This window comes from Apodemus sylvaticus, chromosome 9 (assembly GCF_947179515.1).
Source record: "Apodemus sylvaticus chromosome 9, mApoSyl1.1, whole genome shotgun sequence".
In the NCBI taxonomy this organism is placed as follows: domain Eukaryota; kingdom Metazoa; phylum Chordata; class Mammalia; order Rodentia; family Muridae; genus Apodemus; species Apodemus sylvaticus.
This window is the reverse complement of record NC_067480.1, coordinates 103,907,031-103,933,816: the sequence shown is the minus strand read 5'-3', so window position 1 is coordinate 103,933,816 and position 26,786 is coordinate 103,907,031. Positions and strand designations below refer to the sequence as shown.

Here is a 26,786-nt window from a genome sequence, read left to right as displayed (position 1 = left end):
GGCTTCCCAGCTGTTCCATGGTAGGGACAGGAAGGAGTATGCCATTTATACAATCACCTGGTCGCCTTGAGTAGTAGCTCTGTTCCCACTTAAAAAAAAAAAATCAAACAAACGAATGCACCATTCAAAAACATACAAAACGTAACTACATTGTAGACTGTCTTGTTAACATCCTGAACAGCTACTGTACTGATGATGTACTGGATGTCGTCCTGTGGGCCAGGGCTCTAGGAGATTAGCAAAGAGAGCAGCAGCTGCAGGAGCGTGAACAGAGTCAGAGCCTGCTTTCCACCCGGGTTGGGCCAGTTCTGGCTACATCTACCAGAAGGAAAATGAACCCGTCCCAAGAGGTGATGGTCTGGATCCTTGCCACCTTCCCTAGTTTCTTCTCGAATCTGAGACGGATACTTTAAACAAAGATAAACAGAGGCACCTGAGTGCAGCCTTCGATTTCACGTTAAAACAAGCAAACAAAGCTAAACACTTAAAGCCCACATTTCCTTTAGAAAATCTTTAAAAGTGGACTGCTCACACGGAGTCTCTGCTTTCTCTCGGATTTCAAATGCTAAGTCAAATGGAAAGGGAACTGGCTTGTTCAGCTGCCTTTATTTTTAATACTCCCCCCCTCCACTTACTTCCGGCTCGTCCCTTGTCCAAGACGGGGATGTGAGACTGTAATGACGGAGGGTCAGCGGTTCTCCTTTTATAGGTCTTGGTAACTTTATCAACATCGGGCTGTTTTCTGGTCATTTCTTCCATGAAGGTCTGGAAGGGAAAATAGGATCAATTAAATCAAGGTGTAGATTGAACCCCAGGCTCAAAGGGCTGTGCTCTCATTTTTAAAGGATTGACACGTTGAGCGACTGTGACGGCCAACGCTTTCCCTGATTTCCAGAGAATGCCAAACATGACCCCAGACCAAAATCAACTAGGTTCAGATTAAAAACAAAGCTGCCACATTTCAATCGGAGAAACCGACATGTGCAAGCCATCCTAACTATCGGCATCGACTAGGTCTGAGTTTCCGAGGTCTTCCACCAGGGGTTTAGGCGAACACTTTCCTGCAACGGTGCATTCTACCTGCACGGTTTACCACTTGAATGACTCTGCACAGAGTGGCGGGAGAGGCCCATATTAAACACACAGATCTCTAATGGTCACGGAGTGACTTTAAGGGGCGGAGGTAAGGAACTTAAGGGTTACATGTGAAGTGTTACATTTGAATCGGCTCAGTATCCTTGCCATTCCTCATTGCATCCCCTTGGCGTCTTGTTATGCAGACTGGTCCCTGTATGTTAGGTATATTGGCTGAGGAAAGGCAGTGGCAGCAGTCAAAAGTGACAGAAAAAACGTGAGGCAGGCAAATGCTTATCAGGTTGGGAAACTTAAGCCACCATGATAATTATGATATCCACAGAGAGCGTAACCTGAGATGGCCCATGTAGACACCAATAACACAGATTTAACGGTTTAAAATTCTGCTTTCAGCTACATGGATGTGTGTGCTGCTGCTTGTCAATTTGTACACTACCTGTGTGTTGTGCCTGCAGAGGCCAACAGAGGGTGCTGTGGTTCCTGAAATGGAATTTATAGGTGGTTTTGAGCTGCCCGGTTTGCTTCTGGGAACTGAATTTAGATCCTCTCTAAGTGCTCCTAACCTCTGAGTCATCTCTTCAGTTCCAGTAAATAAACTATCAATCAGGGCACATACAAAGCCATGATTTCAGAGTTTAAAATGGGTGAGGTGCACAGGTAGGAAGTTGCTCACGCCCTTCTAAGGAGGCAGCCATTTGGGATATTCATGGTTGGTCTTCTGAGGAGGCGGAGGGAAAGCAGATATGAAACAAGGAAGCAAATGCAGGCCAGGGCCAGAGCTATGAGATCAGACTGCCCAGAGGGAGAGTCAAGTTAAAGTAAGACCAGCTATAGCCTGGGAACACCTGCGAAACCTAGCAACGGGAGAAAGGAGACACCCGAGATGATGGCGTGGGGGAGGAGGGGAGGGAGAGAGGGGGGGATTGAGTTTCTTGAGATGGGGCACTGAGTTTCTTTACCTGGTGTTCTGCAATGAGGGCTTTCACCTCTTCGATCTCCTGGGGGATGACTTCCTTGTCTTTCTCGGTCAGCGTGGCTTCGGCCCACTGTAGCCATTGGAGCAAAGTCTCCAACAGCTCCTGCTTAGCGATGAGGCCGGCCAGCGCCGCAGCTAACCTCTGCTGGTGCTGCTTCGCCCAGGCCAGCACCTGTGGCAGGGGCACAACAGCTGGCTCAGGCTCTTGCAACTTAGTTTCAGAGATGTAAACCACACCCATTTAAAACGTTAAATAGGATCATTCTGAGCTAGACCCGCGAAGCTTTCTGCCCCTCTAGATCTGGCTAGTGGCTTTCAGACCCAGCTTGAGGAAGTGCCGAGTCCCCTTTGGAGGACTTTTGTCATAGGGAGAATGTTCGACGTGTACCTAGGATTCCGGTTTGCTCCTGTTCATCCCTTAAGCTTTCTCATGTTCAAGTATAGCCTCTCTAAAGGACCAAACGTGCTTATTCCAGGCAGCATTCAGAAGCAGTAGAATCTAACGTGCTAAAGATCTTAAGTAGGAGCTCAAGTCCTATCAAGTCCTTCCATCCACTCCCACAAGCAGACAAAGCCCCCTCCCCAACATTCCTCAGCGAGGCATTATTCCACAGACACAGGGGACAGCAGGTGGGACAAAACCTGCGGCAAAGCAAACATCTGCCACTGGACACAGCTGCAGGTCCTCTAACTTTTCTAGCCAAAGGCTCCTTCGGGGGCTGATGCACGCGCGTGCGTGCGTGCGTGCGTGCGTGCGCTCGAGTGCATGCTCAGGATGCTATCCTGTGATGAAGGCCTCGATTCCCACAGCCATAAGTCAGCCTCGACTGCTGAGGTCTCCTGTTTCCCTGCCCTCTTCACCGTCACTGCTACCACAGGTGACGCTGGGTGCACTGACCTCTTCAAACCTGGCCTGGATGATCGTTATCCAGTGCTTAATGGTGGTGATGGAGTCAGGGTGGCAGACGGCCAGAAGAGCGTCCCCCATTCCGGTGGCCTTATTTAGTTCTGCTCTTTTCTCTTCCAGTTTCTTCATGAACTCCTGCAGCGGAGCAGACACGTCCATTAGCTGTTGGCCCTCGTTGTGACATTCACTCCATGTCGTCGTGTTATGGAACTAAGGTAGGACTTCAGTCCGGTGTGGGATCTGACACTGGCTGGCTGCCAGCCCGCAGGGATATAAACTTCCGACTACTGAGCTGATTCTAGGATTCACCACGAGCCTGACATGGTTCCTTCTCTTACAGTCTAGCCTTATAGGTAAACAGTGCACAAAGCATGTCAGTCCGCCCGCCAGGCCGCGCCAGGCGAGCCGTCACCACTATCCACAGCGGGGCGACATGCCCTTGCTATTCTCAGCCAATCCCTTTGAGGACGGGCAGTAATGAAGGTCGGAATCAGATGATGTAACACGCGCTACAGCAGTGATGGACTTCCAGTGGGACCTTGAAAGGTGAGGTTATTAGGTGGTGTGAAGAAAGAATCTTTCAAGTGAATCGGAAATGCGGACCTCAATACTGCATTGGGGGGGGTGGATGGAGGGGGTGAGCACTGTGAATATCTGTGAACTTTTCTAGTCAAAGGTTAAGAAACATCTGTTAGGCGGATCACTCTTGTGTGGTTTTGGCGGAGTTTCAAGCATTGCTACAGAAAAGAGCTTAGCTTGCCTTAGTGACCCCAGGCCAAGTCCTTCCCACCCCGCCCCCACCCCTTCACCATTTGACACTATGAATCTATGCTTTGAATTTATAATCTACATTAGAGGTTAGTTCTTTACAAGAATTTTTATGAGGCCTTTGATTAAAAATAAGTGAGCCGGGAGAGAGAAGGCTCAGTGAGTGGAATGGGTGCTTCAAGTCTGAAAGCCTTGAGTGTGGGCCCCAGGGTCCACGTGACAGAGGCAAGGGCAAACTCCTGCAAGCTGCCCTTTGACCCTACCCCACCCCGCCCCCACCCCCATAAGCACACGGTGGTCCACTCGACACACACAAGCTAACCAAGTAAGTAGGACAAGCCCCCAGTGAAAGAGGCTGAAGAGTAATAGTATCTTACTGCTCTATAAATGAGGTGCTTATTTTGCATACAGACGCAAATATCATCAAGGTACAGTCCTAGTCTGTAAAATGCCCAGCCTGCTCGTTTAGGGAGTTTCATTCTTGAAACACACATTCTTCAGATACAACTGAGACAGAATGGCCTTACTCTGGTCAGAAGCTGAAGGATCCTCCAGGAGGATCACGGCGCAGCCCGGAGGCAGGAACCGAGGGCCTGCTTCTCCAATGGCTGCTTTCTTTCAGAAGGGAACCTAAAGGCGGCTGTATGTGCACAGGTGTGTAAGCGGGGAGGAGGGAGACATTCCGAGTGTACCAGACGGTTGATTTCTTCTCCGGAAGGAAAGACAGAACTGAACCCTCGCCCTCGCTGGGCGCAGTCATGGTGCCTGCCCCGTGCATGCAGCCGTCTCCACTTTGTGCCATGCCGGAAGCTACTCACTTTGTGCTGTCCCATGAGAGTGCGGAGGGCATCCTCATCGTCTGGGAGAGCGCCATGGAAACGCAGGGTTTGCTCGGCCTCTGCCAGCCATTCCAGGAGGGCGTGGACCACGGAGTGGAATTCCTCTGCCTAACAGCACACACACACAGAAAACACGATAAGCCTGTTAGTGGCACATGCAGGACCACACGCGGCCCCTCCCAGTGAAAAAGCCTTCGTTTGAATTAATTATGCACATTACTCCTATTAAGAAGACAGGGATAGCTTTTACTGTAGTTTTCAATATAAGGAGAGATAAAGCATCACGGAGCCTGGTTCAGGGCTCTCGCAGCTGAGCGTTCAGTGCATGGCGGCCAGTCTGGACTCTTAAGTGACTCATTCAAGCAGTACTAAGCAGAGATCAATAAATACCCCTGCTTAAGTACTTGCTGCTAAGTACTTGAAATTCTCCAGAGAAGCATGAAGAAGGGTCCTGACAGTTCTGAGAGAGACTAGACTTCCCTGGTGACTGTCTACGAGGAGGGTGAGGACCTCGTGGGTTATACAGAGCTCGCGGGTAGCTAGCGTGCGCCTTACCTGCTGCAGGGCTGCTTCTAGCCGCGTCTGCTTTGAGATGGAGAGCGCACACACGGTCTCCCAGCGGGTGCTCAGCTCCTGCATCTGGACTCTGACCCAGGAGGAGTCGTCGCGGCTGCCTTCTATGAGCTCCCTGGCGGAGCGCTTCAGGGCCTGCACGCTGCTGGTCCTCTTCCCCAGCTCCTTCTGGAAGACCTGAGGGAACCACATCACCCTTACCACAGGCACCTTTTCAGTACAGGACCTGCGTGGTCATGCGCATTGCTGTGAGAGACTGATGCATGTAGACACCACGTATGTACACATGACGTCCGCAGATTTCAATGACCACGGTTTTGATTGAATCTAGCACATGATTCCTCTTTGAGGACTTAACACCGTTTTGGGAAGATTTTGTTTATATCCAGTAAAATTTAGGATTTTAAAAAATGAGATATGTAAGATTTAAATATAAATATGTAAGTATATATAAATAAGCATAGTAATATTTAAATAATAGTGATCAGTCTTCTCAATTTCAATTGCACACACCCCCACCCTCCACACACCCTGCCATGCACACACACGCGCGCGCGCGTACACACACACACACACATGATCCTCACAGACACCCACACCCGACAAGACAGACACACATACACACACCCCCTCACAGACACCCATATCCCTGACAGACAGACAGACAGACCAGACACACACACACACACACCATTAAATATGTAGATATTTTCCCTTCTACATATTTACCTGTGGCAGGACTAGGCAATAGGTTTGTATACTTAAACTTCTGGAATCTTGCAACTACATTACTCATCCTTAACAAATAATTCATATTTGATGATGTTTAATGTACCAAACGTGTGTAAAACACTCTGGGTTGTAAATATCTATAAAGTACATACCTATGCACTCAACTTATTTGGACATGTCTGAATTCATCACAAGAATATTTTCTTTTCAAAGCACAGCATTGTGGGCCTGACCAATGTTCTTTAATTTCCTTATTTGAGGCAGGATCTCACGGCTCAGAGAAACCTTGAACTGCCACTCCTCTTGCCCCCACCTCCCCGGCGACTGAAATAAAGGGGCGAGCTACCACACTGGGTAAGGGCGGTGCTGGGCACCAGACCCAGGACTTCACACCGACTAAGCCAGCATTCTACCAGCTGGGGCATCCCCAGAACACTCTTTATTTGTTCTTTTATTTTCTGTTAGTGTTAAGTATAATTCTGTTCATACAGCGAAGCAGTATAGAACAAAATCAGAACAGGGAAGTGGGAAGGGTTGGGTGGGAAAACAGGGGGAGGGAAGGGGACTGATGGGACTTTCGGGGAGTGGGGGTCCAGAAAAGGGGAAATCATTTGAAATGTAAATAAATATATCAATAAATTAAAAGAAAACAGGAAAGTAAATATGCAAATATGTTTTTAAATGTTTAAATAACAGTTTAAAAAGACCAAGCCTGTCTGGGATTGCACAGTTGAAGAAGAGGCACTCCGAGAACATTTTGAAATAAAATACGTTTTCTGAAGCCAGGCCAAAATCACAGCAAGGAAATACACGGGGAAGCCGGGTAAAGCACCACAAGCTAGCAGATAAAGCCAACCTGGCGTGCTGGCGGTGGCGCCGAGCTCTTCTGAGGCCTGCCAAGTTGAATTATATCACTGGGGCATACATTACAATCTCAGGGTTGGAGAGTTGGCTCTGCACTTAAGGCTTTCTTCTCTCTCCCAGGGACCCTGCGTTTAGTTCCTAGCACCCATGGGGAGCAGCTTACATCCACCCGTAACTCCGGCTTTAGAGGAGTTACACATCCCTCTGGACTCTGGGGGGTCCTATCCTACCACGTGCAATACACACAAACTGAAACACAAAAAAATGGAGACGTCATACTTAACTCCCAGCTGGAAACGTCAAATGCACCCTTACTTTACAGGACTGTTTATCACATGCATTAGGAAATCAAAAGGAAATCAACTTTCTTAGCATCAATACATCTCTCAGCACACGCTGTTAACTCAGGCATTACTCTAGATCAAGGAGAGGATCTACCCATGACCCCTTGGGGGATCTGTCCACCGAGAGGGTGGCCTCTTCCCAACTGGCTAAATGAATGGTTTTAAGTCTTATCACATAACTGTTTAAACGAAGTGCCCAAAAGGGCAGAATTCAACTACATTTCGAGTCTAAAATAGACACAGGTCAGGTAATGAAAAGGAAAACATTCTGCTGGCTAAGCGATTTTCCCCCACGGCCTTAAAAGATGGCTTCTGGAATCTGCTCAATCAAGTGTCAGTAGGCGATGCGGCAAGAGCCCTGCTTCCTGATTTTGAAGGCTACTACAACCGCCTGCCTTCGTGTCAGTACTCAGAACACACAAGTAAACTACAGAATAAAAGGAAGGATTGGCAATACCTTGTGGTTATCGATCAGGTTCATCACCAGGTCAACGTCCCCATGGACAGGCTGGTCTTCTGCCAGTTGGGGCTCAACTCGATACAGCCAATCAATGAGGGCCTGCAGGGCATCTGTGAATTGTCCAGAAAATAACAGGGCTTCCTCCAGTTTGTTTTGTCTGGGGGGAAAAAAGGAGATGAATTAGTCTTCTAACGTTCCCGATGGTGGCCGGTGGTGCTGAAGGGGAATCGTGAGGTAAGCGGCCTTCGAGTTCCCTCCTCGCCTTAGAACACACTTTTCTCTTTCATGCCTTTAAACATACGCTGGCAAAATCCCCTTAACTCCATTTTTGTAAATCACTGATCCTTCAAGGGTCTAAATAAATATTTGCTAGTTTTATTTAAAGAGATTTATTTTCTTGGATGTTTGAAGCTGCCTATAGCTGAATTCTAGCACATCTTGATACAGGTTGAAAATCCAAAATACTTCAAAATTAAAAAAAAATCCCCAAATATGAAAGTTTTCATCACCAATATGATGTTATAGAATCCCATACTATAAAACTGTATACCACACATGCTTTTATTAAAAAAAAAAATCCTATTTCTAATTTTATTCCGGCAGCTGTGGAATCCTGTGAGGGAGAGATGGTGGGAGATTTAGCCTTGGAGATTGATCGTGACAAGTATGACAGAGCCCATGGTGCGAGTCACAACCAGGGCTGACACCTCCCAAGACATTAAAATGAAAAAAATCACCTCAGGCTAAATATGCAATATATATATATATAAATAATTATATACACACACATATATATACATATATATGTATAAATGTATATATATATAAATGAGACAAATGGATTTCAAATCTAGACTAGAGTCTCATCCTCAAAATGGTCCATTCCAAAATCTGAAGAAAAAAAGCCACAGCCAAATCTGATCATTTCTGATCGCAAACATTTTGAATAAGGATACTGAGCGTTTCTGACAAAGTAAGTAGAACTAAGGATCAAGGGAAAAAATATCTGAAATTGAAGATGTTTGGACCTTTATACTACTATTGTACTTTATTAAATACTTGATAGCTTCAACGTGAAATCTTGGGGCCTCACAAAAATCCAATGGAAAGGGGGAGATCGGAGGTTTGAAGGAGTGCTGGCCAGGGGCAGGTCAGTCCTGTCATGCAAACGGGCCACGTGACGGAGCCTATTTTATGTCATATCCGACACCAAGTTCCTACCGCAGGTGAGAACAAGAAACGATAAGGCTCTTACCGATATTTTCATAGAACTGTTCTACTAGCTATATGGAAATTAAAGGAGCAGAGCTGGGAGCTGAGTGTGGGGGCACTGATGCTGAGGGCTATAGTAAACTACAGTATGAGACCATCCGTAAGCAAGCAAGTTGACCTAGTCAAAACAGAGATTCCTTACCCAAACAAGTCTCTGAGGTCCACAGCTCTGTCTGCAACCCCGCCCTACTGTGCAAGTACCTGAGGCAGGTCTACAGAGACGCCGATGCCTGACCATCCTACCTCTCCACAGACTTTCCACATATGGTGTCCCATTTGTCCCTGAGTTCACTCAGCATGTTGTCCAGCTTCAGGTTGTCATCAGCCAGGGAGGTTTTCTCCTTCAGAGACCGTCCAGTTCGATTGGTGGTATCGTAGACAGAATGCTTGCCTCCGAGTGATTTCTGGAACTCCTACATATTTAACAAGAAGAGATTCAAGTTTCTGCTTGGGGCGATTTGTTTGCTAACTGGTGAAAAGCATCAAGAGTGGGATCCCCAGTTTCCCAAGCAACTGCGAACAAAGGTACCCATCACTGCACAGGCTATGTACCTTATACTCCAGATTTAGCCATTAAAAAACAAAAGGCAAGCTAAGAGCACTGCTGTGGAAAGCTGAAAACTCAGTATATTCTAGACTACAGAAGAGACGTTCGATTCATGCCTTCTTTCAGCAGCTGGGAGGTCCCCCTTACTGTCTCCTGAGGAACGCACACGGACAGGACGGAAGCGCCTCTGCCACCGGGAGGCTCACCTTGTGCTGTAGCAGCTGCGCTTTGATTTTGTCTGGATCATTGGCGATTTCCAGCTCAGAATCCAGAGACTTTTCTGACTCTTCCAGCCATTCCATCAGTTTGCTCCAAGCTTCATGGAACTGTTAAAGAGACCCATACTTATCGGGAAAGTCTGTGGAGCACATGACGCTTGTGATTTAGTATATTATAAAACAGAAGCAATCGCTGATGGGATATACTAAAAAGACATCAATTCGAAATTCCCTCTGAAGAAAAATGGGTGGCGGACCATTAGTCAGCTGCACTGGACGCACACTCAGTCAGCACGGCCGCTAACTAAGTACAGGAAGGAGCCGGAAAATGCTATGGCGAGCTAGGGAGCCCCCAGCCCGGCCCAGGTTGTCTCCTTTTGCTTACTAGTTAACATAAATTCTCAGAAAATGTCTGTTTTGTGTATCTGTCTCTTTATATATCTTGACATTTTTCTGTGCCCAACTCCTATGTTAAGAAAAAGGAACAAAAGCAAAAATGCACACTTGTGAATTATGTTTAAACATGACAGGCAGAATAAAGGCCAAATCCCTCTCAATACTCGAAAGAGTCTAGCACCCTTATCTCTGTGCTCAGAGCGGGCTCAGGCTGACCCACCCACTTGGGCTTGAGATGCACAAGTCCTGCCTTGTTAGCATTCTGACTATGTTTAATTCTGTTTGCCAACCAGGATCTTGAAATTATTCCAAGTCAACGCATGTTTGTTTCTAGCTACAGGGTTTATTAATATTTCTTTTCTTTTTCTCCTCCTCTTCTACCTCCTCCCCCTCCCCCATCTTCTCCTTCTCCTCCTCCTCCTTCTCTTCCTCCCCTACTCCGACCCCCTCTCCTTCTCCTTTCTGCTTATGTTACAGAAGAACAATCTGGTACGAATTCTGGGTACCAATTAAGAAACACAATATGCGGCCTCAATATTAAACCAAGTTTTTAGTTAAAAAAAAAAATTAAAGAACAATTTCTACCAAGTAGTGATCTATCCTCACAGTCAGGGAGATGGGCCGCTTTCCTCTTCTCTGTAGATAACAGGCTAAGAGGACAGAAGGCTCCCTGGGATGTCTGTGGGGTGAGCACCCCACCCCCAGACCCCCAGAGACTCCGACAACTAATTTCAAGTGAGCCGGGGCAGAGCTGAACCTTGGGGAGAAATGAAGGCCGTGAACAAGTGGCCTGGGGAGAGAGGGGCGTGGATGGAGAGTTAGGTCCCTAGGACGCAGGCCTGGCCTTCAGCTCCGGCGTGAGGAAGTCTGGCTTCCAGAGTTAGCAATGTAACTCAGACACGTGCCCCCGATCTGACGAGAACAGGGGTTGAAGTGGCAAGGGGAAAAAATAAATATACAGCAAAACAGGTAAGTTCTTAACGGGCCTTGATGGTCATTTACGAAGGTGGGTATTTAGAGGGTTTCAAGATGAGTCCCCTCTGCCTAACTTGACTGCCAAGACAAAGACCTGCAAAGGCAGGCCACAGGCCTTTCAGGAAGCGAGCACCTTGGCTCCTTATTGTTACACAGGTCGGCAATAAAAGCCCTGTGATCACACAACTCGACGGCTCCGGCTCACCAGCTGCCAAGGCTGGGCCGGAGAGGGTCCGCCCGCCAAGGTTATTACCTGCTTGGCTCTCTTCCTCGCCTCGTCCAGGGACCTCCCTCTCTCCACCAAGCGCTGAACCACCTTCTCCCACCGGCTCTGCACGCTGATGAGCAGGTTCTTAATGAGCACCACGTCCTGCTTCTGACTGAAATACTTCAGGTGGGTTCCAGTCTTATCCAGCTCCATTATCTGCTCACGGTGGGAATTCACTTCGTTGGCGAAGACCTTTCTCCACAAAAGAGAACATAGTCAGAAAACAAGGGGAGAGGAGCTGACTTTAAAAAGGTGCGCGCACCCATGGCAGACGCTCATGTTAAAGGACTCAGGTGAATCCAGGAGGAGTTAGTGGGGCAGCTGGGGATGAGTACACTGCATAAGAAATAAAAAAATACATCGAAAAGAAAGTTTCGCAGGGCGGTGGTGGCACATGCTTTAATCCCAGCACTCTGGGAGGCAGAGGCAGGCGGATTTCTGAGTTCGAAGCCAGCCTGGTCTACAGAGTGAGCTCCAGGATAGCCAGGGTTATACAGAGAAACCCTGTCTCGGATAAAGAAAAGAAAAAAAGAAAAGAAAAGAAGGGAAAAGAAAAGAAAGTTTCCAAAGTACTAAACTGACTCTTCTGACACGAAAGCACACACTTTCTGAGGAGTTCCAACGTACCTTGTGCTCATCAATTTGAAACAAGATGGTGTCCAAGATAAGGCTTGGCCTAGAGGCCACATTCAGCGTTTGCTCGGCCTGGGTGAGCCAGTTAATGAAGTCTTGGAGGGAGTTGTGGAAGTCCATGGCTAAGTGCAGCGCTTCTTCCAATTTTGTCTGTAAAGGAAAAGGACTGAAGTGTTTGGTGCTCACAGTTTGCTCGCCGGTGTTTCAGCTAACCAGTGACATTCCTGCTGGCTGGGGTCACTGCCCTGTGAGGACCCTGTGTCTGTTCCATCAACAGTCTATTTCTAGCTGGTTGCTGCTTGTTGCGCTAAGCAAAATTACTGAGAGTTCCTAGATTATTTTCCCATTTGAAAAAGGTAATAAAATGCACAGGATCGCATAAATTACAATTTTTGTATCGGTTTTATGTGAGAGATTATCAGACATAAGTACAATTGCAATCGTATCATTCTCTTTGGCATAAATGTGTGATTAGAATACAATTTTTTGTAACCTTAAACTTGTGTGGTTCCTGTGTGTGTGTGTGTGTGATGTGTATGGATGCTTTGCCTGCATGTGTGTCTCAGATCCACTGGAGACAGACTTACGGACAGCTTTGAGCTGCCATGTGAGTATGCAAATTGAACCCAGATCTGTCGGAAGAACAGCTGGCGCTCTTAACCACCGGGCTAACTCTCCAACCCTGAGTGGTTCATATTTTAAAAAAGCACCAGAGTTTTTAAAAACTGGAGCAATCCGTGACCGGGTGATACATTTTTATCTGCACTATATCACTTGGCCTACCTAGACTACTGTTTTTAGCCTCATGAAACACCAAGTGTATGCAAAAACCAAAACCAAAAAACCAAAACCCCCAAAACCCCGAGGACTCATGATAGCTAGAGATATAACCCAGCCCAAGGGCAGACATGCGCAAATGCTGTTCTGTCACGCTGGTCAGAGCACGCACCTTCTTCTCGTTGAGTTTGCTCTTCACGGACTCCCACTTCTCTCTCAGGTTGGTTATGTCCTGGTCAATGTTGGTCTCCGCAGACCTGGGACACCGTGCGAGCATCTGCTGCCCCCTCTGCATCAGGCTCTTGTACGTCTCTTCTTTGACGGCAAAGGCGGTGCAGACTTCCTGCAATGAGATGGCCCTCATGCTATGCGGGTTGCCAGAGGACAACACCTAACGGTAGCATTCTTTTACTTTTTCAAAAGGATTTGCCTGTAATGTGTGTCAGTGTTCTGCATGCATGCCTGCACGCATGCATGTGTATCATGCCTGGTACCCGTGGAGGTCAGAAGAGGGTGAGGAGTCAGGTCTGGAGTTGCAGTTGGCGATGAGCTCCTGTGCAGGTGACTGGAATTGGACCTGGTTCTCTCTCACACCAATGAGTGCTCTTAATCACCGAGCCCTCTTCCAGTTTCAGAATCACTTTTGTTAATAGGTCCCTCCACTCTAAGCCCCTCCCCACACGTTCTTTCATCTCCCTGGCTTACAGAGCAAACCTGACAATCAGCTACTCTCTACTGATATTGAAATAGTACCTACGCTTACAGTCGCCCCTCGTCAGCTGAGAGAGCTATCACTGCGCAGCACATTAAGGCCTAAGGCAATAATTAGCAAGCTGTCAAGACGGCTCTCACTGCACAGTGACGAGTCAGATCTGTAATGCTGTGCTAACAACTTAACATCTCTGAGGAGTTCCTCCTCTGTAAGCTGAAATGTCTATGTCCTTTTTATCACCTTATAATAACTAAAAAAAAAAAAAAGAATTGGTACAAGTAAATTTAATCTTGTATTCAGAGAACATGAGACGGACAGAATACAAACACTCAGTATAGAAAGATACAAGTTGAAATAAAGACTGCTAAGTTACTGGGGCCACATTTGAGAAATCATTTATAAAACTTTAAATGTTGCCAATGAGAACGCTGTATATATCTTCTACAGTGAATATAGGAAAACCCTGTTAAAATGGGAGACATGCCACCAATGACGCAATGCTCACAATTCATCAAAAACTAAGGCAGCATTTATCGTGTCGACTGAACTATAACGTGGGCTGAATCACAGTTCTGATGGAGAGTTATATATTCTACATCTTACTGACATTTTCAACTTAATAATAAAAAAAGAGAGATAATTCCATAAAATTAACTACTTGAAATACACTGTTCAGTGACGTGAGCACAGTTATAACGTGGTCTTCCCATCACCACTAACTCCATCTTCATCAGCTAAAACCTTATTTCTTCATCCTTAAAAAAAACAGCACATTACGGGCTGGAGGGATGGCTCAGTGGTTAGGAGCACTGACTGCTCTTCCAGAGGTCCTGAGTTCAATTCCCAGCAACCATATGATGGCTCAAAACCATCTGTAATGGGACCTGATGCCCTATCTTCTGAAGACAGTGACAGTGTACTCACATATATAAAATAAGTAACTTAAAAAAAAAAAAAAACCAAAAACCCAGCACATTAAAAAAATACAGTGCATTTTACAGTTTCGTTTTTAAAAAAGCATTAAATCCTGAAGCAGCCTCAGGGAAGTGAAAACTGCTTTCCTTCTTATCTTCATTTCCAGCACAATGAGAATGTGCTAGCACCACAACCAGATCTAAAGGAAACCACTCCCGGTTTTCCTTTTTGCTTTCCAATCTGTTCAGAAAGATTTATTTAATTTTTAAACGTATGTGTTGGTCTGTGGGTTTTGTGTACCACATGCAAGCAGGAGCCCTTGGAGGCCAGAAGCAGGTATCTGATGTTCTGGATCTAGGCTTACAGATGGTTGTGAGCTGTCAGGTAGGTGATAAGAAATGAACTCTGGTCTTCTGGAAGAACAATAAATCCTCTTTACTGCTGGGGCCATCTCTCTAGGCCCTCTGCAGTTTTTTGTTGTTGCTTTTCTGGTTATTTGTTTGTTCGTGTTTAAACATGGAATTTTTAGTCAAAGAAATCACATAGGGTTACATGAAGTTCATTCTGTGTATCCTATGCAAACTAAGTTATTTTATACATAGTGGTTTTCTGAAAATTTAAAGGTAAGTTCTCTGCTTGCAAGTGCTTGTATTCTTTTAAAGTGTAACATTCTGGAGACAGAATCCATTATTAGTTAACAAGTAATGAACTAGGTGAAAGCTATGTCAGACTGTCCAGGGAAGTAAGGAACTATGGGAGAGCCATTCAGGGTTTCACAATGACAGGCACGCTGAGGTCATGCAGTAGTCGGCAAGACTGTTCTGCAAGCAAATGGGTCTGGCCCAGCTGCAAACAGCAAACCCAAACCACAGGATTACATGAATTACTCGCACATGATTACTGTATTAATTATAATTATATTAAATTATCAGATTAGAGAAGTGTCTTTATACTTCAGGGGATAATAGTTTATAACTGATACAATGCTCGGTTTGTGTGTGTGTGTGTGTGACACACACACACACACACAGACTCAGAACTGCTAGACTTCTTTAAAGCTTATTTTAACCTCTGAGACATACCCTTACTTGGAAAATTTAACTGCTAAATGGTGCTGTTTCTAGCATTTACACATAGTGACTTCTGCCACAAAACCTAATTTTTTAACTGTACCATCTTCCATTGTTAGGTATGTATGACCAGGGCGAGGGCGGCACAAAATACTGTACGTACCATATGTGTGTTAAGCTGCTCCTTGGCTGTCTCTGGGAGACCTCCCAGAGGTTTGGATGCCAGGAGGTGACGCTCTGTGTCAGTCAGCCACTGCTGCAAATCTTCGATTTCACCGTGGAACCCTTTGGCCTGCAGGGACAGGTGGTTTTAAGTTTGTGTCAGAAATGCTATCACTCTCCAGCAAGGTCAAGACGGCCCCAGCTTGCTAAGCCTTCTCTGCGTCTCATTAGAAAGCCGGGTCCCAGGCCCGGTGGCTCACTAAGGGTATTAGGCTAAGAACGGGAGCCCCGCCTCCTTATCAGCTCCATTCTTTATCCCAATTATTTTTACTCCTCTCTTTAATGCATCAACATTGAATCTGCACCTGAGGGCTGGCGGGCACACCCTCGCCACTGGCCTCACACCACCCGGCCTCTGTCCTCTTTCGTCACCTGGCGCAAGGCGCTGTCCAGATGCTGCTTCCTTTGATCTGTTTTTTCCAAAATGTCCTGCCAGCGCTGATTTAGAATTCTGAGCTTGTACTGGAGGTTGCTTGCTTCTTCGCCCTCACTTGACTCGATGAGGTCATTTCCTGCTTTGTTGACGGCTTCCACCGTGGACTGGTGGGCTAAGACGTCATTTTGGAGAACCTGAAAATGTTAGCGTGATCATTCACTGGAAACACGGTAACAGAGAGGTGTCTCATGTATCCCAAGCAAGCTTTGAACTCAACACATAGCTAAAGACACTGAAATTCTTTGTTTTTGTTTGTTGTTTTGTTTTTCAAGATAGGGTTTTGCTGTGTAGCCCTGGCAGTCCTGGGATTTGCTCTGCAGACCAAGCTGGCCTCGAACTCACCTCGCTTTACCTGTTTTTGAGTCCCAAGGGCTAGGGTTAAAGGTGTGCAGCACCATGGCCCAGCTGGCTTTTTCCACCTCCTGAGTGCTGGGAATACAGGTGTGTGATGCCACATCCGGTCTTAGGTATTGCCAAAGGATCAATCCTAGGTCTTTTTGCATGCTGGGTGAGGAACCTAGCACCTGAACTACACCTTTAGTCCTCTGTACCTGTTTCATTTTCTTGGTGTGAAACCTTCTGAAGCCAAAGCCTCATGTCAGAAAGTGTTAAAGCAACACGCTTTCTTCCCTCCAACTCTGTGGCTGCCTAGATGGATACACACTTTTAGTCAACTGGCAGTCTCAAAGGGAGTGCACAAACACTGACAGTGATTCCCACTGGAAGGACCTCGTAAATGATACAGGACATACTTTTGTAGAGATTATAATTTGATGATTAAAACATTTTCATTGATTTAGGTCCATTTTACTTCAACTTAATCGTAATGTCTTAAGGGATACTTTTACTCCTCTATACTCATTATAGCATCATCACATATCTAAGACATATGTTTTATAGTGACTGTTTTGATAGAAGCAATGTGTTACATTATTCTCTCACTGAAGGGATGCTGGACCTAGTGACCCGAGAGGACGCTTTCTAGCATTAGTGGAGAGTTCTCTATAACCCTGCCCTACCACTCACTGATGTGTACTTGGCACCATTGGGAAAAGAATGTCATCTCTTATCCTGTGTAAGACACTGCACATCGCACAGACCCGGGAGGCTTTCCAGATGAGACAGGCGGCCCCCAGAGTATTCTTTCTCTGGTGATCGATTGACTAGGTTTGAGGCATCTGATGACTCAGAGTTTTCCAGAGGCACACACCCGACTTGAGTAAGGAGCCAGGCTCTGCAAAGCACACTCTGTGACACGTTAACAGCAGGAAACTCTTCCTCAAGGCCTGGGAGTTAAATACTGCTGGTGACTACATCTATAAGACAGTTCTACAGAATTCCTTCCTCTGACGCTCGAGGCAGGGGAGGCTGCAGAGCAGAGGGCAGGAACTTTCTTCCAACCCCAAGTCACTATACACCGGTCTCTCACAAATGAAAGGCAAGAAGGCAAGAGGGCAAGTTTCTTAGTCACAAGAACAGAGTTAAAAGGCTCGCACTGATCGATCTCCAGCCGAGATACCCGGGTTGGGTGTCTGCCTTTCCACCCCCACCACACACAGTTCTAATCACTGGTCCTTTTAAGACAATTGCCAGATTTCCTAAGACGTAAATGCTTCTATAAACTCATTCCATGAGAACAAGCCTAGTTTGTTTTTATAAAGAGTCGTTCTGGCAAGTTACTGCTGCCCAGAGGCCCAGAGTCATTAAAGGCCCTGGTAAGAAAAGGGCATTTTCAGCCTGCAAGTTTTTAGGTTGTTTCCTACAGTCTTAAAAAGCATTGGATGTTAACTTAGTGATGGGCATGGGGGGTGGGGGGATTAGATCTCTGGTGTTTGCTGTGCAGCCCTACAGAAACACAGACCTCCTACACTGGATAACTATACCCGGTGCTGGCGAGGACATACGTTCACTGAGCCCTCCCAAGGCCGCACCCGTCCAGCAGTTGAACCCCAGACAATCCCTGTCAAAATCACAAAGTTGGCGACGGGCAGCCATGGCACGTACGTGATGCTTGGCGAGTTCAATCTCGATGGCTTTCGGGTCTCCTCCGACAGGCTTCTGTTCACTCAGCAAGCCCTTGGTGTTCGTCAGCCACGCAAGGAGCTCGTCCAGGGCGTGCTGAAACTGACCTAACGCCAAGAGAGCGCCCTCCAGCTTGTGCTGCCAAGAAGCAGAGAACAAACAGCCGCTTAGACCCCCGGCACGGTGAATGGTACGCCCTTACCAAACACGGGCAAAGGTCAACTGCTGAACAGCGGCCAGGTCCTTCCTCATGGTACATGAATCTACTCATATTGGTCAACAACTCCAATAGTGTGTGTGTGTGTGTGTGTGTGAATACAGCACAAACAGGAGAATTTTAACAAGACAATTTAGGTGCTTCTGAAGTTTCCTGATATTAACTGCTGACTGGATTTTCAATAGTGGTTTAATATTACTGAGAGTGTCCAGGCATGCGCCCAGCTCCTGGTGTTTACCTGTCTGCTGACAATCCGCTCGTCCAGGCTGTCCCATATGAGCTTCAGCTCCATCAGCGGGTCCTGGACCGTGTGCTTGTCAACCTCCTCCGTCACTTTCCTCAGCAACAGTTCCGCTTGATGGTTCAGCCTTTCCATTTCTATCTGCTGTTGATAAGCTTCTGACTTAAATTGCTGCGAAAACCAAAAACAGACGCCAGAGGAACGTTTTTTAAAAAAAATAAAACCAGAAATGACTCTAAAGTTCACATGTCCCAGTGAGAGTAAAAGAGGTAGAATTTTCTCTCTTTTCTTCAATGGCTTACGAATAGGTTTGACTTTTTATTCTGCACAGTAAAATTTAATATATCCCATGGAGAAACATTTTTTAATATCTGATTTTATATTAGTGGATATGAAACCCTAGAAACGACACCTTTAAGGAATTTAGTAAATCCTGATCTCAGGCAAGCACATAATATGCATTCCCTCATAATTTCCATGTTTTTACAGCTGTGTGGCATTTGTTAATAATAACTTCTATGTCCCACTGTTAGTATAAAATAGTTTATAATTACTATAATTACCACCTGCAGAAAGGGTCTTGATACATAGCTCGTGGTGGGCCTTCACCACTATTTTGCTCAGGCTTGCCTCAGACCCATGGCAATCCTCCTGCCTCAGCCTCACAAGTATGGGCATGCAGAGCTGAGCATCACGTGTGGCTTTAGAATAACATCCTTCTCCCCGCTCTTTCCCACATGACTGACAGGCACTTAATGATCCTTGTTTTGCCAACCAACATTTTATTAACAATAGAAAATATTTATTTGAATCTCTGATATTCCTTAGTGGCTGGTGTTACAATAATATATCAGTTACACTGATTGTAACAGACTACTGAATAATGGAGGCACATTTTAAAAGTCTCAATGGCATGATCCAAATTTGCCTCCCTACCCCAAAGACACCTACCCTTCATTCCGATCAGAGGATATCTGAGGGGCTGTATGGCAAAATGCAGGCATAGTTGCTTTTAATTACATAGCTTTTGGAGTGAGTTACACTCATCTTGCCCCATCCCCTTTGCTTATTTGTAATTCTAAAAAGGATACGAAATAATTAATATAAACAGTCTTTCAGTTTTTTAAAATCGAGCACCCCTTTATACTTCCTATGTGTAGATATTATCCTAAATCAACTTCAGGGCCCGGGAAATGCATCAGGGAAAGGTGTTGGCTACCAGGCCCGACAACCTAAGTCTCAATCCTGCTCTCTGACCTCCTTATGCATAGGGCACCCTCGTGTGCAAACACAAACACATGCGTTAATAAATACGTGCAACAAACCAGAACGGGGAAGTGGGAAGGGGTGGGTGGGAGGACAGGTGAAGGAAGAGAAGGGGGCTTACGGGACTTTCGGGGAGTGGGGGGCTAGAAAAGGGGAAATCATTTGAAATGTAAATAAAAAATTATATCGAATAAAAAAAATAAATACGTGCAACAGAAATAAATAGCACAGTTTGGGGGTCGTATGTAATGTCTCAATCATGTCGACTGAGTGATTAGGCGGGAAAGCCAGGGAGTCAGAGACTTACGGAACTACGGGCAGTTCCTTACTGACTGATCAGGACCTCCATCCACACCTACCTTCAGCTCTTCAATCTGCTGTTTGACCGTCTCCAGGTCCGTCCCAATGGGAGACATGGTGGCTAACTTGTTGCCTGCGATATCAACCCAGTCAAATATTGCCTGTAAGACACATTTTCCTCATGTTAGCACAGTGGCTCCGAAATGGCTGGGGCTCTGGTGTTACAGGGATAGGCAGGCGTTTGAAGGCCTCAAAAGGTGCCGGCCTCAAGAGAAATTTAGTATTAAAAATCAGAGTCTAGCTGGCTGAAACTTTTAAAAAACGAAGAGCGTTTACCCAAATAAAAGCAGTAATATAAAACAGCTCCTCAAATACCAAGTAAATGTCACCTCCAATTCGGCACCAAAGTGGGCAAAGGGAGTCCTATTCTTAAATTATCAAGCACTTTCAAAGAAAAGTCCATTTGAAAACATATATATATTCAATCACAAAAGTGGAATATCCTATTTGCTTACTTAAAAATATACTGTAAGACAAAGATCCAAATGTATCTATTTATTCAAATAACCAAGACACTCACTGGTTAGTGGTTCATCTAAACTTCCGGCACCCCCTACATTACCATTACCATCCTGTACACACATATAATTAAGGGTACCATGATTGCAAAAGACTTCACAGTCCCCTACTTTCTCTGTTCTTTCAAGGTTTCTACACACATTACACATTCTAACACACACTTTTTTTTTTTAAGGTAGTGAATGTATAATAGCATTATTTTACATTTAATGAAGTTGACAGAAGAGAACCCTTATAAACTATCTGATACACTTAAACAACCATTAACCAATTCCTTCAGCAGCAACCTGGGAAGAAAATGGATCTCACTTTAAAGTCAAGCCTTGAGCCTTAAGGGATTCCTAGAACCACATACAGCTTGTGGAGAGCCTCATTTGGGTGCCCTGCCACCTGGCAGGAGCTTGACATTGGCTAAGGACAAGGAATATGACATTAGGCCATGACAAGGGAGTACACTCAGCAGGAGCCTGACATTAGGGCAAGGGGAGTTAAGTTCAGGCAGGAATCTGGCGTTAGCCTATAATAGGGAAGTAGGTCACGGCAGGAATTTTAATCTTAGGGTGTAAGGAGAGAAGCGGGCTTCAGGCAGATTCTGGGCTTGGACAAGGAAGTGGACTCAGGTATTTTGGCCATTCTGACGAGCCCTTGGAAATAACGGTCACAGGACTTTGCTTACTGCCTTGACTATTTTCTGTTTATTGTCTTACCTGTTCCTCACTGTACTACTATTGCTCTTAATACCAGCATGTAATTAAAATGGTATAAAAGAGGATTGGAAAAAATTAAACCCGCCCTTCAGTCTCAGAATTGACTGGGGTGGTGTGTGTGTCATGCTACAATATCGTCTAATCATCTTTTTTCTTTTTAGCACTCGCTCCTGAGCTGGAGAACCTGCGGACCGACTGAGCGGGCTTGGTCAACAGCTGCAGTAATGTGACGTAGGAACTCAGGCTGCCATTCCTGACCAGCCGGACCCGGGATGGAGCTGACTGTGGGTGAGGGGCCCGTGTCCCATCACAGTGCCTTGCCCACGGCTCCCACATGACCCTGTGCAGTAGCAGTCACTTCTCTAGCCATGGAGAACAGTCCCAGTCAAAACACTCACCCTCGTGACGTAATGTTGCCCACACAGAGTGGAAGCCCGGTGTGGTCAGCACGGGCCACTCATTACTGAAGCGAGAAATTGTGTGTATGCTTTGCCTGTGTAAGCGTACACACGCGTGTGGGGGTCGCAGTGAGGTGTTATTTGTCACGAAAAGTTATCACGTGTATTTCCAAAGTCCCAAGCCCTTCCAGCTGGCGTAGAGCCTGGCTGGAGATATTTATTTATTTTTACAGACATAGGAAGAAGTGGCATACCGAAAAGAGGTTTAAAAAAAATATGTTCTCATGTGAGCTTTAAAAATAATATTCACTTCAGTGTTAGGGAAGCCCTTAAGAGAGGGTTTTTCCACACAGGAAGGAGTATGGCAGACTAAACTCCGCCAACCTGTTAGGAAGTAGCACCAAAGGGAGGGAGGCAGAAAAGGTACACCCTGAGCTAAACTGATTAAAAACCAGTTTCTGACTGGCTAATGATCCAAACGCCCTGAAGAGATGTGACAGACAACTATTTTAATGATTATGTATATGGAAAAGAAGAAAGCACCGTGATACGGCCATTTAGGAGCCAATAAAATAGAATTCTATTTTAGTACGGGGAGGGCATTGGCTTTGAGGCAGTTCTCTTTAACTCTGACTGGTTAAACTTGGTGGTATTTTTAGCCCGTGTTTACCTCTTCCATCTCACTTGACTCAGCTTTAGAACAGAACTCAGCCTCTGTCCTGTCACGTCACTGCCGTGTGCTCAACAATTTATGGAAAACACAGTGTGGGAATATTTACTTTCACTTAAAAAAAAACCATTAGAACATGTCTTTTCAAAGCAGATTTCACGGATGCGTGTAATAATCCACGTTCAGACGGACGTATATCCCGTATGCCTGAGAGGTAAGAAACATCTTCGAAGGTTGACTGAGAGTAGTTTGACTATGGGAACAGATTTGTCTGTAGCTGCGCACAGGCACGGTGCTGGGCTGGAACCAGAGTGCGAGACATCAAAGAGCATGATTCCTGCTTCCAGCAGAGACCAGAGGGCGTGGCGGCCACCTCACCTGCAATCCGTCCTGGTACTGCACGGCCGCCTGCATGGCCTCTTCCAGTTTGTCCACCCTGTCCTTCCAAGCTTTGTTTAGAGAATCCCATGCCGAATTTAACTGCAAAACAGATGTTAGAGTCCTTTCAGTGCCAAATCTGTACTTCTGACTATTGGTAAAAAATGGGTGTGGCTCGGCTAAGTCCCGAGGAAGGCGATCTTACAAACAAGTGGCAGGTACCTCGTCTATGCTCTTCTTGACGATGGGCTTGTCGGGCTCCCCACAGGCGGTGATGAGCTCCGAGCCCAGCGCGATGACCATGTCCAGCTCCTCCTGCAGCCCGTCGATCTCCTCCCTTATTGCCTGGAAGTCACAGCAGAGCCTCAGAACACTGCGTAAAGCCACACCACAACCAAGACAAGGGGTCACGCGGGGTGGCCCAGGGTGGTGGTGGTGGGGGGCTACTATGTGAGGTTAGCAGCGTTTTGCTTTCTTTTATTTCCCAAGCTCATATGGTCATTTTTGGAACATGAAAACAACAACAACAAAAAAATATTTTAGAGAAAATAGTATCCTCTAATGTCAAATCTTTACTATAAAGATGAAAATAACTTTGGCGAAATACCAGAGCAATTTAAAAATTAACCGCAATCCTGTAAGGCACCAAAACACATTCTGATTTTCTCAGGTAGTTTGCTTGTTATGTGTTCCAAAGAGATACCGGTGAAATATGTGGACAAAAACTTTATGCACAGCAACGTGTCTGTTGGGAAACTCATGATAACCCAGCTTTGGGGTCCCGTGCATTACACTAGGTAGGATCTGTCAACCCTACCTTGCATGGTCACGGCTAAACACACCCACTCGGCCATGAGTACTGAGCAGGCATGAACAAAGCCCCAAATCAAACATCTGAGGAGGAGACATTTGCTTAGTCTTCTTCAAGGCCCTGTAGCCGTGAAGGCAGTTCAGCTAAGTACACAAGAAAGGAAGCACACAGGGTGGGCGATAATCCAACCAACCCTTGAAGCTTATCACGGGGGTGGCAGAACTGACCAGTGAGGAGAGGAACAAGAGCACAGGGTTAAAGGAACCGGGAACTCTGAGGAACTCTGCGCTAGCACGGTCACCGGCTCGTGGGTACCGAGCTGCGCACCCTGCCCTGCAAAGTCAGGCTTTACCCAGTGGACGGTGGGCACATCTGAAGGATCTCAAGCAGCAGGACGGGGACAGCAGCAAGGCTGGGGGCCAGCAAGGAGAGACATCCTGTCTTTATGTTACTTTGTGTGTGTTTGTGTATGTGCGCGCACGCACGTGCACTCTGACACAGACATGAGCAGTGTGGGTGTGGAGGGATGATCTTATGGACAATCTCCAAGTGGGTCCATAATATCTTGGGACCCACACAGTGCTCAGAAGCAGATAGAGATTCTAACAGGACTGGGGTGCTGCCTCGCTGCTCTTTGCTCTTTTGTAGGTGAACTGAGGTCTGTCATTACCTCTGCTGCTTCCTGCTGCTGCTTTACCACCGAGGGGTCGATGCCGGGATCCTCCAGGTCCCGGATAAAATCCTGGGTGTCTTTGGTGGTGACGACCAGTGACATGTGATCACACCAGAATTTCTCTGCTAGTTCCATCACATCCAGCAGTTTGGCTTCCCGTTCTTCTACCAGCGTGTGGATGCTTCCCCAGGTGAAAACCATTTGGTCCAACTTGTCCTGAACAGCTACACAGCAAAAGAGTGTCAGTGAAGATGCTAGTTATCCGATATCACGTAAGCAGAAGCAGAACGCTAGCTCAGACGGCAAGCAGTTACTTGACCTGGTAAACAAACAGACTGGCTAGGTTTTCGCCAACTGCCGTCCGTATACACACAATCGCTGGGTCCAAACCTACCACACACAACGCAGAACCTCTGGGTCCACTCCGGCTGTGCCAACGCACCTCCTTATAAAAGTAGATGCGCGAAGCTACACGGGCTCAGAGTAGACTCAAGTTTACCAAGTTTTAAGCTCACAAAGGCTGGCTTCAATCCCAAAGGCAGTCAGTAACCAACCTAAGATCTGTTTTCTTATGCTCTCCAAGAATGAAATTGCTCATTCAGTCCCAAGAAGAAGCTGCACTTCTGATGTGCTCTTGGAATGGTCTGATTTCACTATATGAGTACTCTCTTCCCTGGGACCCACAGATCACAACTCTAATTTGTGTGGCTATGGCTGTGGTTAGCAATCTGGTGGTTCTGGGATGGAGCAGGCACGCTAGATAAGATACCAAGGCTGTCTCCCAGCTTTGACCTTATTAGCCTCAGCGGCTCGGAGAACCCACGGTCTTTACATGACCGCATTCTGTTTTCAACCAGTTGATTTCGCAAACCGAGGAAGGCAGCACAGGACTTTCGGGAAGCAACCTATCCCAGCGCCAACGTTTTAAAGATCTGGCGTTCTCTTAGGCAGATAGGCTGTCTGTGAACAGCGTACAAATCTAGAGCTGTTTTAAAGGTAAGTCTGGGGCCAGGGGTGGTGATGTGCCTGTAATCCCAGCACTTGGGAGGTAGAGGCAGGTTGGTTTCTAAGTTTGAGGCTAGCCTGGCCTACATGGCTAACTCCAAGCTATAGATAGATAGATGGATGGATGGGTGGGTGGGTGGGTGGGTGGGTGGACGGACGGTTGGGTGGGTGGGTGGACGGATGGATGGACAGACCCTGTCTCAAACAAAACAAAACACCAAAATTGTCTCATCACCTTTGGCAGATCTGTCCTTGTCGGTGCCCTCAGACCTGGCAATCATCTCCTGCCCCCTCTGCCTCAGAGTCTCGTACAGTGGCTGCAGCTTCTCCATGTCCACGGACACACTCTTATTTTCGCCAATCTGCTCCTTGATCTTCTCAACCTCGGCAGAGATGGATGGCGGCTGCCGCAGGCGCTCGGCGATGCGCTCCAGGCTCTCCAGGATCTGGTCGATCTTGTCGTGAAACTGTGGGTCAGAACGACGGGCTGTTGACACTCACATTGCTGAGCGCGCGCGCGTGCACACACACACACACACACACACACACACACACACACACACGTACACGCACACTCGTGCTCGCACGCACACCAACTAAAAGCTGAAGACCCTTTGCCTACGTTTCCACCCAGAAAGTGACATTCGGCCGGGGCATAAAGCCAAGCCTAAAGTGACAAACCTCTGTGCACTCCCATGTGACACACTTGGAGGGGCGGGAGGGGGGGGAAACACTTGAGTTTCCCATCGATAACCGAGCGTATTCATTAAGAAGCAGTTTACACTCCTTTTTGTAGCAATATGAATCTTAACCTGATATTTAATTTCATCACAATTAAGCAGCTTTTTTTGATAAGCTGCACGTTTGGCTGCCAGAACTGAGTATTCATTCTGAAATCCTAAAATGTATGAGGGCCTGCAAAACTCATAGTTATTGATTAGGTGGTCTGATTAGGTCCAAGGGACTTCTTGAGTTATATACATTTCCTCAATTGAAAACATAGAATTAAATAAAATAAAAATATGTCCAATGTTGTATCTCAAGTTTGTATCATTTAAGAGGAAGTTTAACCAGGGGTCCAGGAAAATGCTTGCATGCTTGGGTGTGGGGAAGAAATGGATTCTTTTCCTAGCGTGGAGAGGATTACCTGGGTGGACTGAGAAATGGCCTCATCCAGGACCACAGCTCGCTTCTTTACATCCTCCTTGATCTGGCTGTAGAGGGCATCGGCTGCCACGTACTTTTCTTGGATATGAATGCCTTCCTTTGGGCTCAGTTCCAGGAGCTGCGGCCCGGTCTTGTTCATCTTATCTACGTGAGGCTTGTGTTCAGCTATCAGTTCTCGCAGTTGCTGTAATGAGCCAAACCGTCTCTCGGTATCTCCGAGTCACACCTCCCATGCACTCAGCTGGCAAGAACCCCTAAACAAGTGCCCTCCCCACCTCAAGGCATGGGTCTGGGTCTCTGCCAGGAGGCAGAACCCCAGCACAAGACCAGAGGATATCCAGCTGTGTGCCTTC

General features: G+C 46.5%; 1 protein-coding gene across 10 annotated transcripts in view; it reads right to left on the bottom strand.

Annotated features, from left to right (window-relative positions):
- The window catches only part of Dst (dystonin), a 397,313-nt gene that overhangs the window by 16,863 nt on the left and 353,664 nt on the right, over positions 1 to 26,786 (bottom strand). For all 10 annotated transcript variants that reach the window (XM_052192861.1, XM_052192851.1, XM_052192852.1 and 7 more), the window contains 21 exons: positions 26,414 to 26,617; positions 25,502 to 25,733; positions 24,259 to 24,485; positions 23,000 to 23,122; positions 22,778 to 22,879; positions 20,105 to 20,206; positions 18,477 to 18,650; positions 18,004 to 18,159; positions 15,936 to 16,133; positions 15,505 to 15,633; positions 12,817 to 12,987; positions 11,862 to 12,017; positions 11,220 to 11,426; positions 9,584 to 9,703; positions 9,074 to 9,243; positions 7,556 to 7,715; positions 5,141 to 5,335; positions 4,565 to 4,693; positions 2,970 to 3,113; positions 2,055 to 2,243; positions 636 to 765 (listed from right to left, as the gene is read on the bottom strand). In XM_052192861.1, coding sequence (XP_052048821.1) covers positions 636 to 765; positions 2,055 to 2,243; positions 2,970 to 3,113; positions 4,565 to 4,693; positions 5,141 to 5,335; positions 7,556 to 7,715; positions 9,074 to 9,243; positions 9,584 to 9,703; positions 11,220 to 11,426; positions 11,862 to 12,017; positions 12,817 to 12,987; positions 15,505 to 15,633; positions 15,936 to 16,133; positions 18,004 to 18,159; positions 18,477 to 18,650; positions 20,105 to 20,206; positions 22,778 to 22,879; positions 23,000 to 23,122; positions 24,259 to 24,485; positions 25,502 to 25,733; positions 26,414 to 26,617 — 3,418 coding nt within the window. The remainder of the gene's footprint in view (positions 1 to 635; positions 766 to 2,054; positions 2,244 to 2,969; positions 3,114 to 4,564; positions 4,694 to 5,140; positions 5,336 to 7,555; positions 7,716 to 9,073; positions 9,244 to 9,583; positions 9,704 to 11,219; positions 11,427 to 11,861; positions 12,018 to 12,816; positions 12,988 to 15,504; positions 15,634 to 15,935; positions 16,134 to 18,003; positions 18,160 to 18,476; positions 18,651 to 20,104; positions 20,207 to 22,777; positions 22,880 to 22,999; positions 23,123 to 24,258; positions 24,486 to 25,501; positions 25,734 to 26,413; positions 26,618 to 26,786) is intronic.